This window comes from Argentina silus, assembly GCF_951799395.1.
Source record: "Argentina silus genome assembly, chromosome: 5".
Classification (NCBI taxonomy): domain Eukaryota; kingdom Metazoa; phylum Chordata; class Actinopteri; order Argentiniformes; family Argentinidae; genus Argentina; species Argentina silus.
Window position 1 is genome coordinate 17,812,134 of NC_139659.1, and position 15,128 is coordinate 17,827,261.

At 47.4% G+C, this 15,128-nt stretch overlaps 2 protein-coding genes across 2 annotated transcripts in view; both read left to right on the forward strand.

Annotated features, from left to right (window-relative positions):
- sez6l (seizure related 6 homolog (mouse)-like) overlaps positions 1–9,697 on the forward strand; it is a gene marked incomplete at its 5' end in the record, with an annotated part of 18,079 nt that extends 8,382 nt beyond the window's left edge. Inside the window, 16 exons of the mRNA XM_083670778.1 lie at positions 1–277; positions 747–886; positions 1,172–1,367; positions 2,016–2,201; positions 2,357–2,528; positions 2,962–3,128; positions 3,337–3,531; positions 3,746–3,884; positions 4,377–4,573; positions 5,828–6,022; positions 6,293–6,484; positions 7,392–7,586; positions 7,893–7,928; positions 8,633–8,747; positions 9,023–9,128; positions 9,365–9,697. The exon at positions 1–277 is cut by the window's left edge and continues 200 nt beyond it. Coding sequence (XP_083526904.1) covers positions 1–277; positions 747–886; positions 1,172–1,367; positions 2,016–2,201; positions 2,357–2,528; positions 2,962–3,128; positions 3,337–3,531; positions 3,746–3,884; positions 4,377–4,573; positions 5,828–6,022; positions 6,293–6,484; positions 7,392–7,586; positions 7,893–7,928; positions 8,633–8,747; positions 9,023–9,128; positions 9,365–9,394 — 2,538 coding nt within the window. The 3' untranslated portion in view covers positions 9,395–9,697. The remainder of the gene's footprint in view (positions 278–746; positions 887–1,171; positions 1,368–2,015; positions 2,202–2,356; positions 2,529–2,961; positions 3,129–3,336; positions 3,532–3,745; positions 3,885–4,376; positions 4,574–5,827; positions 6,023–6,292; positions 6,485–7,391; positions 7,587–7,892; positions 7,929–8,632; positions 8,748–9,022; positions 9,129–9,364) is intronic.
- Positions 9,698–12,926: 3,229 nt separating this feature from the next.
- ubc (ubiquitin C) lies at positions 12,927–14,931 on the forward strand. The gene is made up of 2 exons (XM_083669659.1): positions 12,927–13,005; positions 13,875–14,931. Exon 2 carries the CDS (start codon positions 13,881–13,883, stop codon positions 14,796–14,798), a length of 918 nt encoding a protein of 305 aa, XP_083525785.1. The 5' UTR covers positions 12,927–13,005; positions 13,875–13,880; the 3' UTR covers positions 14,799–14,931.
- The last annotated feature ends 197 nt before the right edge of the window (positions 14,932–15,128 follow it).

The following is a 15,128-nucleotide window of genomic DNA, read 5'->3' on the forward strand; positions in this document are numbered from 1 at the left end:
CCTCTCTTGGGGAAGGGGCTTAGCGCAGGGTCCCTCCCTGGAGGTCTGTCTCTGGAGCAGCAAAGTGAGGGGCTATTGAGGAGGATGAGACCCCCAGCCTCAGTCCCGGTCCAAGCCAGCGAGCCACCCCTTCCTGTCTCCACCTACACACACTCCCAGACATACAGCCTCCCCGAACCTCAGGCTAGCACACACACACCCGAACGCAGCGATGAGGTCACCACAGTCGTCACAGCGATTGTGGACACAGACATGGGCACAGATACACCTTCCCCAGGTATGATCTTGTTGGTGTTCCACCTCCCTTATACACAAGGACAGTTATACACAAGGACACCTGCTGTGGCAGAAAGCAGTGTTTGTTTACCTTTGTCTTATAACCAGACAGAATTGTGCTGACAACCAGCCTCCCTGGATTAAGCTCCTTAGATAAACAGTGAAATAGATTTTTTTCTCAAGTAAAGAATGAAGGACAAATTCTGTAAGCATGTTTTTTAGAGGTTAACATAGAGGGTAGAGCAACACTGACTCTCTCCTCTCCTCTCCTCTCCTCTCCTCTCCTCTCCTCTCCTCTCCTCTCCTCTCTTCTCCTCTCCTCTCCTCTCCTCTCCTCTCCTCTCCTCTGCTCTGCTCTGCTCTGCTCTCCTCTCCTCTCCTCTCCTCTCCTCTCCTCTCCTCTCCTCCCCTCCCTTCTCCTCTCCTCTCCCCCCCCCCCCCCCCCCCCCCCCCTCCTCTCCTCTCTCTAGCTGTGTCCGGGTGCATTGTGAATTTCTCTGATCCAGAGGGCTACATAGACTCTTCTGATGACCCTCCTCTACCAGATGGAACATTCATACACTGCACCTACACAGTCACTGTGTATACGGGCTATGGGGTGGAGCTACAGGTACATACTGTACACACACACACACACACACACACACACACACATATTGGGAGTGTTGTGTTGTTGGTGACAGCAGAGTGTTGGCATGTGTATAGTGCAGTGATGGGACTGCTGATTCTGTTGTGATCTTAGAGCTAACTCTGACCCCTACTGGCAACTAATGGTACAGCACCCTCCACAACACACGCTACTGTATAACTACAACTATGAGTGCTGTGAGTTGGTTCACAGTAGACTCCCACAAGTAAACATGTAAACTGCTTCCCTCCCCCTCCCCCTCCCCAGGTGAAGAGTGTAAACCTGTCAGAAGGTGAACAGCTGTCAATCAGAGGGGTGGATGAAGGAGGGGCCTTGCTGGTTCTGGCCAATCAGACACTGCTGGTGGAAGGACAGGTGATCCGCAGTCCAACCAATACCATCTCAGTGTACTACCGCTCTTCGCCAGAGGGAGGCATGGGCATGTTCCAACTACACTATCAGAGTAAGTCAGCGCTGTCTGTGTTTGTGTGTGCGTGCTTGTGTCTATGTATACCCGCCGTTTCCACTCTGCGCCTCTCACATCACACACACACAGTCTGATGGACAGTGAAGGGCTGACAACCCAGATAGAAATGTGCAAATATGAGTTATTGACCACCGGTCTACTACACAGAGCAATCCCAAACAGTGTGTGTGTGTGTGTGTGTGTGTGTGTGTGTGTGTGTGTGTGTGTGTGTGTGTGTGTGTGTGTGTGTGTGTGTGTGTGTGTGTGTGTGTGTGTGTGTGTGTGTGTGAGTGTGTGCGTGCGTGTGTGTGTGCGTGTCTGTCTGTGTGTCTTCCTCGCCCTGTCTACCTCCCTGTGTCAGTGTGAATCTGACAGGATTAGATGGGTGGGAACAACGTGGCGTAAAGCCCACCTGGGCGATTACTCTCGCCCTGTCCACTCCTCTCAGATCAGCTGACACGATGGAGGGAGAGAGAAAAGGAGAGGAAGCCAACTGTAGACAAATACAATACAACAGAATATCACAACATTATACAGTTACACATTGAGATGTCTTATTGTATCACCCATCTTTTCCATCTGAGCTGAGAATCCTCTCTCTCTCTCTCTCTCTCTCTCTCTCTCTCTCTCTCTCTGTCTCTGTAGTTTTCAGGCTTAGTTGTGCACTGCCGAGGCGGCCTCACTTCGGGGAGGTGTCAGTGTTAGACCTTCTGCCGGGGGGCACTGCCCGCTTCCACTGCCATATGGGCTACCACCTACAGGGGGCAGCATCACTCACCTGCCTCAACGCATCCCTGCCTGTCTGGAATGCCAAGGAGCCCAGCTGCAGGGGTGAGGAGGGGTGTCAAGTAACACACACCCCGCACGCACACACACAGACACACACACACACACACACACACACATTACCCCTACATTGTATTGGCTGACTGCCGTTACTAATTGATCACAGTGATTGGTTGATCGGTCCCCTCCTACCCTCACAGCGCTGTGTGGGGGCTCTGTGAAGAATGCGACCGTAGGGAGGATCCTGTCCCCTTCTCCCAAACCAGGACCCAACGCTACCCAGGACCGCTCCTGCTCCTGGTCCCTGGAGGCCCCCAAGGGACAGAGACTCCATCTCCACCTAGAGAGGTTGGCCCTGGGGCCCACAGACAGGTGTGTGCGTGCGTGCGTGTGCGTGCACGTGTCCGCGTGCGTGTGTGTGTGTGTGTGTGTGTGCATGCATGCGTGTGCACGTGTCCGTGTCCGTGTGTGTGTGTGTGTGTGTGTGCGTGCGTGCGTGTGCACGTGTCCGTGTCCGTGTCCGTGTCCGTGTCCGTGTCCATGTGTGTGTGTGTGTGTGTGTGTGTGTGTGTGTGTGTGTGCGTTTTGTTGATTCTCAGTATACCTGATCTGTTAATTGCAGAAACACTCTATCTTATCATTTAATCAATTAGTGCTGTGATTGGATCTGTCATGTGAATTAGCTAATTAAAGCTCTGATGAATTGCTTCTCATTACGTGTGTGTGTGTGTGTGTGTGTGTGTGTGTGTGTGTGAGTGTCTGTGTGAATTAATTATGGCTTATTCTCTTTCACTGTTGCTCCCAGGCTTGTTCTATGGAGCGGTCTGGATGCTGGGTCTGTGGTGCTGTTTGATTCGGGTAGGGGAGGACCAATACCATTTGAGGGAGTCATAAGTGAGGGTCCAGCGGTCAGGGTGCAGTTCATCACTGACCAGCCCAACCACAATACAGGCTTCAACATCCGCTATGAATGTAAGACTTACTGATTTTAGCACTGATTTGATATCAACCATAACATTTCTTAATACACTGATTGATTGTTTGATTGTTTGAGTGATTGATTGTTTGATTGATTGGTTGGTTGATTGGTTGATTGGTTGATTGGTTGATTGGTTGATTGGTTGATTAATTGATTATGTGTCCTCTCCCTCTCCTCTCTCCCCTCTCCCTCCCCCTCCAGCATTTGAGCGTGGGCACTGTTACGAGCCGTACCTCCAGAACGGTAACTTCAGTACCACTGACCTGGTGTATGGGGTTGGTGCTGTGGTCCAGTTTAGCTGTGACGCGGGCCACTCTCTAGAACAGGGACCGCCTGTCATCGAGTGCATCAACGCCAGGGACCCTTACTGGAACGACACAGAACCACTTTGCAAAGGTATGTGTGTGTGTGTGTGTGTGAGGGGGGGGGGGGGGGGGGGGGGACTCGTCCATGATAGATGTGAGATCATGTAAGACTTGCATACTGTGCTTATAGATCCTGTCACTTTTCACTTAAGAAGATGTTTTTTCTTCATTATGTTCTGGCTTGGCCTCATTTTTCTCTCCTCTCCTCTCCTCTCCTCTCCTCTCCTCTTTCTCTCTCTCTCCAGCTCTGTGTGGGGGGGACCTGGCAGGTCCGGGGGGGGTCATTCTGTCACCTAACTGGCCAGAGTGGTACGGAGATGGGGAAGACTGCAGCTGGAGGATACACGTAGGGGAAGACAAACGAGTCCTGCTCGACGTTCAGCTGTGAGAGAATCACTACACACACACACACACACACACACACACACACACACACACACACACACACACACGCACACACACACAGATCGCCCACAAAACTGAGATGAGTCATACAATAATCATCGCTTTTCACATGCATGTCTCTATTACATGCTTACCGCAACTGTACTGACCTGCCTTGATGTGAAGCCTAAGTACTGTTGTCATAATAAGTGTGAAATTCGACCTGGTGAGTGATAACAGGTGGTAAAACGACTAAATACTGTACTTATGCCATAGCCTCTGAGGTCATTCTACTGTAGCTCTCTCTGACTCCTTCAGGCTGACACCATGACTTCACCCTGAGTCACGGGGATGAAACTGATACCATACATACTCATACTTGATATCACTCATGGTCTGGTAAATACTGTATGCATACCGTAATACTGTAATCATAGCCTCCCCCTCCCCTCTCTCCCTCTCTCTCTCTCTCTCTCTCTCTCTCCCCCTCAGGCTAAACCTTAGTGACAGTGATATGTTGACCATCCTGGACGGCGATGAGGTCACTACTCGTATTCTGGGCCAGTATGTGGGGGGCGCCAGTCCCTTCAAACTGTCCTCCACGACCCCAGACCTCACAGTGACCTTCCATTCTGACCCCGCGGGGCTGGTCTTTGGAAAAGGAGAGGGCTTCATCATCAACTACATGGGTGAGAGAAAGAACGAGGGAGCAGGGGGCAGAGAGAAGGAGGGAAAGAGGGAACCAAACAAAGCTATGAGAGATAATAGCCAATAGGAAGAGTGTCTTTTCAAAGCCTCCTTGGTTTTTCCCTTCCCCTTGCCCAATCTCTCCACTTGTCCCGCCCATCTTCCTCCCGTCTTTCCCCTCTCCTCTTTTTCTCCTCTTTCCTTCTATTTTCCCCTCTTCCCTCTCTCTCATCTCTGCCCTTATTCAATCACATCCTATTTGTCTCACCATCCCACAAGGGCCTTTACTGAGACACACACATACACACACACACACACACTACCGTTTCTGTGGTGTATTCATTAGCCGCACAAGCATCAACACTTAATCATTCAGCATGCACACACACATACACACCATCATACACACGTATCTCACCAGTAAGTGTGTCAGACAGACACTGCATGGATACACAACTCCCCATGGCAGCCCCCTCTTACACAATATGTCTGTGTGTGTGTGTGTGTGTGTGTGTGTGTGTGTGTGTGTGTGTGTGTGTGTGTGTGTGTGTGTGTGTGTGTGTGTGTTCCATGGCAGGAATTACTTTAAAAGGAGAGGAGAGCTGGATAAATTCCCCTCCACACAGATTTAGTCCACATTCAGACTGTGAGGGGATAGAACCCAGTCAATAGACAATGAATAATTCATCTCAGAGCTCTGACTTACAACCCCCTGTGGACCAGTTACACAGCAGTAACATTGGATACTGTATGCACTCAGATCAATCACACACACACACAGACACACACACACACACACACACACACACACACACACACACACACACACACACACACACACACTCAGTCCCAGTACCAGTACAGATAGTAACTCCCAGCAGTGGGCTGGATATGTATTCATATATTGTCTTTGCTTGTGTAATTATCCTCTTCATTATGGATTGGCTCTATTCATATGCAGGGTCAGTCTGATCTGCTGTGCTGCAGTGCCTCATTAAGACAGAAATGAGTATTTGAAGGTCAGTTAGGGGACAGGGTAGTGTGTTTGGGGGAAATATATGTCATAAGTGTTCTAGGGAGGGAGAATATTTAGAGAAGTAAGCATATTTTTGTTGACCCCCTTAAGCAGGTACCGAGTCCACAGTATGTATCATATCACTTAATATTTCCCAAATGGTGGGTTGCAGCTGATTCCCCGAGTTTTGTTTGTGGTGGGACGCATGTCTTACGATCTTCTCTTGTATCTATGGAAACAGAGGTGTCGCGTAACGACTCGTGCCCAGACCTGCCTGAGATCCAGAACGGCTGGAAGACCACCTCCCATACTGCACTGGTGAGGGGGGCACGCATCACCTACCAATGTGACCCAGGGTACGACCTTGTGGGACGGGAGACGCTGACCTGTCAACTAGACCTATCCTGGAGCACACAACCCCCCTTCTGTGAGAAGAGTGAGTTACGTGTGTGTGTGTGTGTGTGTGTGTGTGTGTGTGTGTGTACGTGTGTATGTACGTGTGTGTGTGTGTGTGTGTGTGTGTGTGTGCGTGTCTGTGTGTGTCTGTGTGTGTCTGTGTGTGTGTGTGTGTGTGTGTGTGTGTGCGCGCACATGCACATGCATGTGTGTGTTTGTATGAGTGTGTGTGTGTATGACTGTAATAGAGAGAGTACTTGCCTGTGCACACACCACTCTGAGTCCCCCCCCCCCCTCTCTCTCTCTGTAGTAATGTACTGTTCAGACCCTGGTCATGTGGAGCACTCCACCCGTACTCTATCAGACCCTAAACTCCTGGTGGGAACTACCATCCAGTACAGCTGCATTCCCGGCTTCATCCTGCAGGGTGGCGCTACTCTCACCTGCTATGGCCGTGAGCCAGGGACACCTGTCTGGACGTCGAAACTCCCTCACTGTGTCTGTGAGTAATCACGTGTCATACATGCAATCAATCACATCGTATTTGTACACTTCTCTTAACAAGCTGAGATACAAACCGGTCTTTGTACAGTCTTCCTTTATTTCGAGGACCCCATTTGAGCAAAAGAGATCTTTGGGTTGTCAGATTGTTTTCTGATGCTGTCTTTAGCATATACAGTAGAACTGAAGACTGTAGTATTCTTGTTGAGATGAGGAGCTCTTGATATCGTTTCATGTTTCAGTGTAATCTATGGTGAATAGGCCTACTTGATTTCTGGCATAGAGGACTTAACAGGGGCTGGCACTCTCTTTGTTCTGTTGACACTGCTGCAAGCATCTGTATGTCTTTGTTAAAAAGAGAGCGAGACCGCTTCCTCCTTTGCATTCTCATGGTTATTAATGTGTGTGTGTGTGTGTGTGTGTGTGTGTGTGTGTGTGTGTGTGTGTGTGTGTGTGTGTGTGTGTGTGTGTGTGTGTGTGTGTGTGTGTGTGTGTGTGTGTGTGTGTGTGTGTGTGGTTATTATTGTGTTAGTGAGTCGTTTGATATGCTAAATATATGCAAATGCAGCATGCCAATCAGCCCTCGGCCACCTGGAAGAGGGGGCAGAGATTACCCATGAGTCAGTGCTCCTCATCCTGAGCCTGTCAGGCCTGTCAGAGAAGCTCTGACTCAAACCTTCTTATTTTGTGCCAGGAATTCGCCTAAATCCAACAAAAATTCACCCAAAATCTAAAGAAACTCACATCAAAGTTCCCTCCTCAATCTTTTAAAGAAACTCAACCCAAAGATACCCACACAAATCAAAGTTTATTTCTCCCTTTTATCCCTCAAAACCTTTCCCATTCAAAGATACTCATACTAATCAAAGACACTTTCTTCTTCTGCCCTACTCTCTTTATTTTTCTAGTGGAGGATTCTGTTTCGTGTGAGAACCCTGGTCTCCCTGACAACGGGTATCAGATCCTGTCCAAGCGCCTGTACCTGCCGAGCGAATCGCTCACCTTTGTCTGTTACCAAGGTTACGAGCTCATCGGCGAGGTCGCCATCAAGTGCATCATGGGAAACCCTTCATTTTGGAGTGGCCCACTTCCTCTCTGCAGGGGTGAGGCCTGTGATGCACTCGCCATCCCCTAGACGCATGGAATGGAATATTCCCCCTCATGCCTTTCTACTGCACATAGATATGCATGTAGCAGTGCTAACTTAAAGGGGTAGTTCACCTAAAGCTTCTTGAATTTAATTGAATGTCTTTACTGTATGCGTGCAACTCTTGGCAGGCATGTTCGGTTAATACAAGGAGTAGTCCTCTGTAATTCTTTATGACTTGAAGACATTGGAGACATTGATACTATCATTTTAGAGAATGTTTTATGTGAAATGCACTGACTGACAGAATGATGTCTTTCAGCCAACCATGACTGCTTTGGCAACCATGCTTTGGAAGGTGAGTTTAGTGGTTTCTGGTCTCTGTCTCAGTGTCTCGTTAAGTCAGCCGTAGCGCTGTTGGCTTAGTGACCACTCACGATGTTCATTAATTAGCAAATCAAGTGAGCAGGCAGTACTCCAACAGACACGCCCCCAGAATAAGAATGTGGTGCATTGTTTCTCTCTCTCCGTCTGCTCTACCTGCATCTCTGTGTCTGTCTGCCTGTCTGTCTGTCTGTCTGCCTGCCTGCCTGTCTGTCTGTCTGTCTGTCTGTCTGTCTGTCTGTCTGTCTGTCTGTCTGTCTGCCTGCCTGCCTGTCTGTCTGTCTGTCTGCCTGCCTGCCTGCCTGCCTGTCTGTCTGTCTGTCTGTCTGTCTGTCTGTCTGTCTGTCTGCCTGCCTGTCTGTCTGTCTGTCTGTCTGCCTGTCTGTCTGTCTGCCTGTCTGTCTGTCTGTCTGTCTGCCTGTCTGCCTGTCTGTCTATTTTCATGTAACATTTCTACTGAGTTTGTCTGTCAGTGTGACTGGGAACCTCCTGTCTATTTATGTTTTCCTCTCTCTGCTATATCTCTTCTCTCCCTCTCCCCTCTCTGTCACCCTCTCTCTGTCACCCTCCCTCTCTCCTCTCTCTGTCACTCTCCCTCTCTCCTCTCTCTGTCACCCTCCCTCTCTCCTCTCTCTGTCACCCTCCCTCTCTCCTCTCTCTGCCCACTCCCTCTCTCAGTTGCTGAGGCAGCGGCAGGGTCTGGTCTTGATGGAGGGAACATGGCGCTGGGCATCTTCATCCTGGTCCTCCTGCTCTCTGTGCTGCTGGGAGGGGCTTACGTCTATGTGACACGGTCAGCCACGCCCCCCTCTCTTCAACTCCTAAACAATAACTATATTTGAACACTCAAGTACACTGTCCCTCAGTGTATACAGTTCATGTGGATGCCCCACACGTGACAATGATACACCTGAACACACTAGATGGCCATTGAATAAACACACACTGCACTAGTTCCCTCTCTGTCTGTACACACTTTCTAGTGGTGTTCAATAACAGATGAATGAGAATTGTGGTGTCACTAGGTGTTTTTTCTTACTCTTTGCTTTTCCCTCTCCTGTCCACCAGGTGTCGCTATCACTCCAACCTAAGGCTGCCACTCATCTACCCCCACCCTTACAGCCATATCACTGTGGAGACAGAGTTTGATAACCCTCTCTATGAGACAGGAGGGGTGAGTGAATGTGCGGACACGGACGCACACACACACACACACACACACACACACACACACACACAGACAGACACACACACACACACACGCACACCTACACCTAACCTCGAAGACAGGAGGGGTCAGTGAGCGCTATAGGCTAATGATTGTGTAACATTAATTAAACCTCTCTCTCTCTCTCTCTCTCCCTCTATCTCTCTCTCTCTCTCTCTCTCTCCCTCTATCTCTCTCAGCAGGACACTCGTGAATATGAGGTATCAATATGAGGAGCCTCACCACCACTGATGGCATCCCCAAGCCCCTGACCTCCAAACTGCTCTCCCTTCCACTTCATCCACTCTTCCCTTCAACCCCTCACAGGAGGACATTATGTAAATAGAGACTGACCAATAACCCTGCACCTTCCCCCATGACCCCATGACCCTATGACCCTGTCCTCTCCTCCGGTGACACGGCAGTCTCAAGAATGGGCAGGAAGTCAGGGAGAGGGGGATAGGAGAGGAGTGGTGTGATGAGAAGCGTTGGGATAGGTGTTGAGAGAATGGAGAGGAAGAAGGAGTGGATCTGAAGTGAGGCTGCACACAGGAAAAGGCCACTGGGACTAGACAGGAGAGATGGGGAGAGGAGGAAGGGAGAAGAGGAGAAGGGGAAGATAGAGGAGGGAGGAGGTGGCAAAGAGAGTAGGGGAGGAGAAAGGAGGGAAGAGATGGGGAGGAGAGGATAGTGAATGGGGGGGGTGTAAAGAGTCTTATGCACTTGTGACAATTTTGAGTTTGTGTGAATTTACTCATGTGTCAACCATTAGTGAACAAATACAGGGACATGAGGGGAGAGAGAGAGGGGAGAAAGAGGGAGGAGGAGTTGGGGAGGAAAGAGGCAGAGGAAGATATGGCAAGAGAGCAGTGGAGGCTGGTGGAGGTAGAAATCGGAGGACGGGCTCGTTGTAATGCATGGAATGGAATGTGAAACGGTATCAAACACGTGTGTTCCATGCATTACACTGAGCCCATCCTCCGATTTCTACCTCCACCAGCCTCCCCTGCAAGAGAGAGAGTAGGGGGATAGACAGCCAAATAGAACACATGTTAGTAGATGAATGTTACCCATTGAGATGTCTTGGGAATAAATCAGCACCTTGAGAACCTCCTTCTTAGAAGTTGCCCTGAGGCACTGATCAGGGATTAGTTTACCCCCCCCATTCCCCCCACGCCAACCCTATCCCCATCCTAACCTCAATCATTACAGATAGAAACACAAAACTGACCTAACATCTGCGTCAAGGGGCAACTCCATTCTACTCCTCATTCGAATTGGACACAGGAAGTGAGGTAGCTGTGTCTTACTGTTTGTGCCCCCTCCTTCCTGCCTGCAGTTATTTCAAAGGCTTTGTACGTTTTTAGTACTGGTTTTACCCTAGTCCTGGGGTATTCAAATCCAGGCCTCAGGGCTAACAGCACATTTGTCATTGATTGGCCAGAGAGTTCCCTCACCTGGTGTCCCAGGTCTGAATCAGTCCCTGATTAGAAAGCATGGAAAAAACCTGCCGTTCTGCAGACCGGGAGGTCTGGATTTTTATAGCCCTGTCGTAGCTACTGACCTTCCCAGTGCAAGCGCAACTCACCAACCATAACAACAGAAGAGACCAGATGATGTATTTATTTTGATGTATATGTGATGTTTTATGCAGATGAATTAATGTACATTTTCATTTTGAGAAGACAAAAATATGAACCATGTTACTGATTTCCCTAAATAAATGGTAAAACTAAAATAAAAAGTATAATAGAATCTTTCTAAATCTTTCTTGTCTGTCTCGTCTTTCATGTTTTTGAGAGCAGTGATGTGCCTTTCTGTTCATGAATCACAAGCTAAATAAAGGGGTTTGGTTTGCAGCAGACTGTTCAACTGCTACAACACTGGCTTATTTAAGGATTTAGTTTCTTATAATCTTGTATTTATTGACCTTGTTTTGACCGGGTTGATTTCATTACATTAATGCCTTACATATTGCAAAAGAGAGGGGGAAAACCATTCCCTCTGTCATTAAACTGCTCAAAGAATAGCATCACTGTGTAAATCCTCACTGGTCAGTCAGCCATGGCCAAGACTCATTCAGGACAGGCCTTAGTACTTCATTATGAATTTCAGTCAAAGAAATTCTCCATGGGAACAATTCTGACCTTTGCTGCTTAAAATGTATTTAATCTTTCGAGACAATATCCAGCGAATGCAAGTCACTTCCTTCTATTGTGTGTATTTTTATCTCTAGACAATCAGAGGAGCCTGTCTGGCAAAACACGTGCATTATTTGTCACGATGTTTGAGATTCTTGTTGTGTAATGTCACATTCAGTCCTCCAGGGGTGATAGAGTTTCAGTGGAAGCTTTCATTTTTTACAGCTTGCTTCACCTCTAACACGCAGTCAATACACAGTTTCAAAACCAGGGTTGTGTGTGTGTGTGTGTGTGTGTGTGTGTGTGTGTGTGTGTGTGTGTGTGTGTGTGTGTGTGTGTGTGTGTGTGTGTGTGTGTGTGTGTGTGTGTGTGTGTGTGTATGTGTGTGTGTTTGCTCCTAAAGGTCGGGAGTAACTGACTGCCCTGGACTTTAACCTCATAGCAGCCACGGAGCAAGTGACGACACAAACATTCTGGTTAGATGTGCCTTAGAGTCCTAGAACATTCTATGTTATTCAAGTTCAAAGAGAAGAACTGGGTTCAACGTTTACAGCGTTTCAGTCTAGGGTTTATTCAGTTAAAGAATGTTCACATAGAAATGTATTGCATAGAACATACAGTAAATGGTTCTCTGCCATGTATAATGTGTGTGTGTGTGTGTGTGTGTGTGTGTGTGTGTGTGTGTGTGTGTGTGTGTGTGTGTGTGTGTGTGTGTGTCAAGTGGTAGATGATGGTTTTGTTGATTCTGTGTGGACTCTACACTCTGACCCATTTTCCCTGTGCAGTGGCTCAGTCAAGCTACTGAGGGCATGCACATGCACTGCTCACACACAGACCTCAAAGATCTGATGAAAGCATTACACAGTCTAGACCAGTAGCGGTCGATCTGTGGGTCGTTATGTTGTGTTTGCTAATTGTTTATTTGTAGGTTATTCTGGTCAGAGCTTATGTAAGGTATGACAATGCTTAATCTCTTGACCAACTTGTTCCTAGTTGGCACTCTTTTGGAATGGATTGACTGTCGATTGAGCTGCTTCATTTCCCCCCAAAGTGTGTTTATCAACTCAATCACATACAATTCAAAGTATATTCAAAGTACAACACAAAATACATTTAATTCAATCCATTCATCTCCATATATGTTAAAGCAAAACACTGGCATCCTATTCAACAAAATTAAAATGTGCAATAAGTGTCATTGTCGTTTGGACATTATTGTTCTAAAGACAATGTAAGTCATTGAAATATTTTCTTAAATGTTCCCAAAAATACTTCAAAATGTCGCTTTTGACCACAACATTTACTTTTATGAATAAAAAACTACTGCTGCTGTTTCATGATGTCATATCAAGCTACACCAATTTACTCCTTTTTCAAATGTCGGTCTCCGCCAAAGGGCTGTTATCATCTTGTCTTTACGGACATTTACAATATCCTTTTGAAAGAGTTCAAGTATAATGATAATGGAAAAGGCTTAGTGTACGCATATAAAGTACATTTCATGTATTTCACACAAAAAAATACATATGAACGGATTTCTTTGTCGAAATCCGCAGTTTATAGTTCCATGGGCGTAAAGAGCGGATGGATATGTAGCCTGCAACCTATAAAGTCCACTGCCCTTTGTTTGCGAAAACAGACTCGTTTCCTGAAGACAGAGGAAGAAGACAGAAGTTAAGAAAACCGGCGAAGAAAATTTGTTTGTAAGTATGGTAACATTGAAAATTAACACTTCGGGGGACAAAGACATTTTCCCACATTGTAATATACCATTGGTTAAACTTGATATTTACTTGCAAATTCCAACTTCTATTGACATAATTCGCTATCGTTAGCTAGCTAATTTACCTAGCTACCTGATTCAGTCGTTAAAATAACCAATTGAAAACATCTTTACTCGAGGTACGTCTCCTAACTTAACGGTAATTTTCTTAAAGATGGCAAAGGACGTTTTTTTTTACATCGAATGTAAGCAATTGACCATCTCTGCGTTGGCTAGGATGAGGAAGATAATTGTTAATGTTAGCAGTCGCAACCGCCATTGCTGACTAGTGATGACTAATGTAAAACCTCGTCTCGTGAATTAATCTTGTTATTAATACACATATTGAGTATCGCTAACCTAACGTTTGTAGTTAGATCAACTGTTACTTTGATTTGGAAATGGTGTTTTGAACAATGTTTATTATCGGTAAATATGAGCTAGAGCATATGCCTTTGCTGCCTTGACTAGCAGATATGGGGATTTTTAGTTCATACAACAAATATTGACTTAAAACCACCAATCTAGTCAGAAGGCCAGCTGACTGCTTTCAGCGAGATAATGGAGATTGTTCTAAAATGGTGGCAGGCACCAGAAGCCTGCTGATGTAAACGTCAGCTGGTTCCTGCCCTTAATGGGAGGAGCTCTGCTCTCTGCCTCACATAGAAATTGACCCACTGCCAGTTACATCTGTCTTGAAATTCTACGGCTTTCAGGAATTTCAGATTTAAATATTTAGCTTATTGGGTGCATCTTGCCTGCATCTAATCTGATCAGGTTGGTCTGACTTTTCTAATCTCTTTCCTCTAGTGCAAGATGCAGATCTTTGTGAAGACCCTGACTGGCAAGACCATCACTCTAGAGGTTGAGCCCAGTGACACCATTGAGAATGTCAAGGCCAAGATCCAGGACAAGGAGGGCATCCCCCCAGATCAGCAGCGTCTCATCTTCGCCGGAAAGCAGCTGGAAGATGGCCGTACCCTTTCCGACTACAACATCCAGAAGGAATCCACCCTCCATCTTGTCCTCCGTCTGAGGGGAGGAATGCAGATCTTTGTGAAGACCCTGACTGGCAAGACCATCACCCTGGAGGTTGAGCCCAGTGACACCATTGAGAATGTCAAGGCCAAGATCCAGGACAAGGAGGGCATCCCCCCAGATCAGCAGCGTCTCATCTTCGCCGGAAAGCAGCTGGAAGATGGCCGTACCCTTTCCGACTACAACATCCAGAAGGAATCCACCCTCCATCTTGTCCTCCGTCTGAGGGGAGGAATGCAGATCTTCGTGAAGACCCTGACTGGCAAGACCATCACCCTGGAGGTTGAGCCCAGTGACACCATTGAGAATGTCAAGGCCAAGATCCAGGACAAGGAGGGCATCCCCCCAGATCAGCAGCGTCTCATCTTCGCCGGAAAGCAGCTGGAAGATGGGCGCACCCTCTCCGACTACAACATCCAGAAGGAATCCACCCTCCATCTTGTCCTCCGTCTGAGGGGAGGAATGCAGATCTTCGTGAAGACCCTGACTGGTAAGACCATCACCCTGGAGGTTGAGCCCAGTGACACCATTGAGAATGTCAAGGCCAAGATCCAGGACAAGGAGGGCATCCCCCCAGATCAGCAGCGTTTGATCTTCGCTGGAAAGCAGCTGGAAGATGGGCGCACCCTCTCCGACTACAACATCCAGAAGGAGTCCACTCTTCACCTGGTTCTGCGCCTCCGTGGAGGCAACTAAGCAGCTTCTCCTCTGCTCTTAACGATGTCTCATCTTTACCCCAATTTCCCTGTCCTCAAATTCCATTCCTAATTCCCTCCTCCCTGCTCTTTCATTCCTTTTTTTAATTTCAATAAAGTTCAAGCATTCCTGATGCAGTTGTCTGCCTGTTTTGTGATCAATGTACTTTTCATTTGAATACCTGGTTCTGATGTGTGCAGACATGAAGACCTTGGATTCTATTCATCGGTCTCCACATTTAATTGGGCTGCAGTTGAGAAATAAAATGACTGATGAAAAAATAGAAAGTTGAAGCTGCTTCTACACCATGTATACTATGGCTATCCTTAA

Excerpts from the sequence above, each read along its gene's own strand:
- ubc (XM_083669659.1), top strand. The coding sequence starts at position 13,881 with ATGCAGATCTTTGTGAAGACCCTGACTGGCAAGACCATCACTCTAGAG.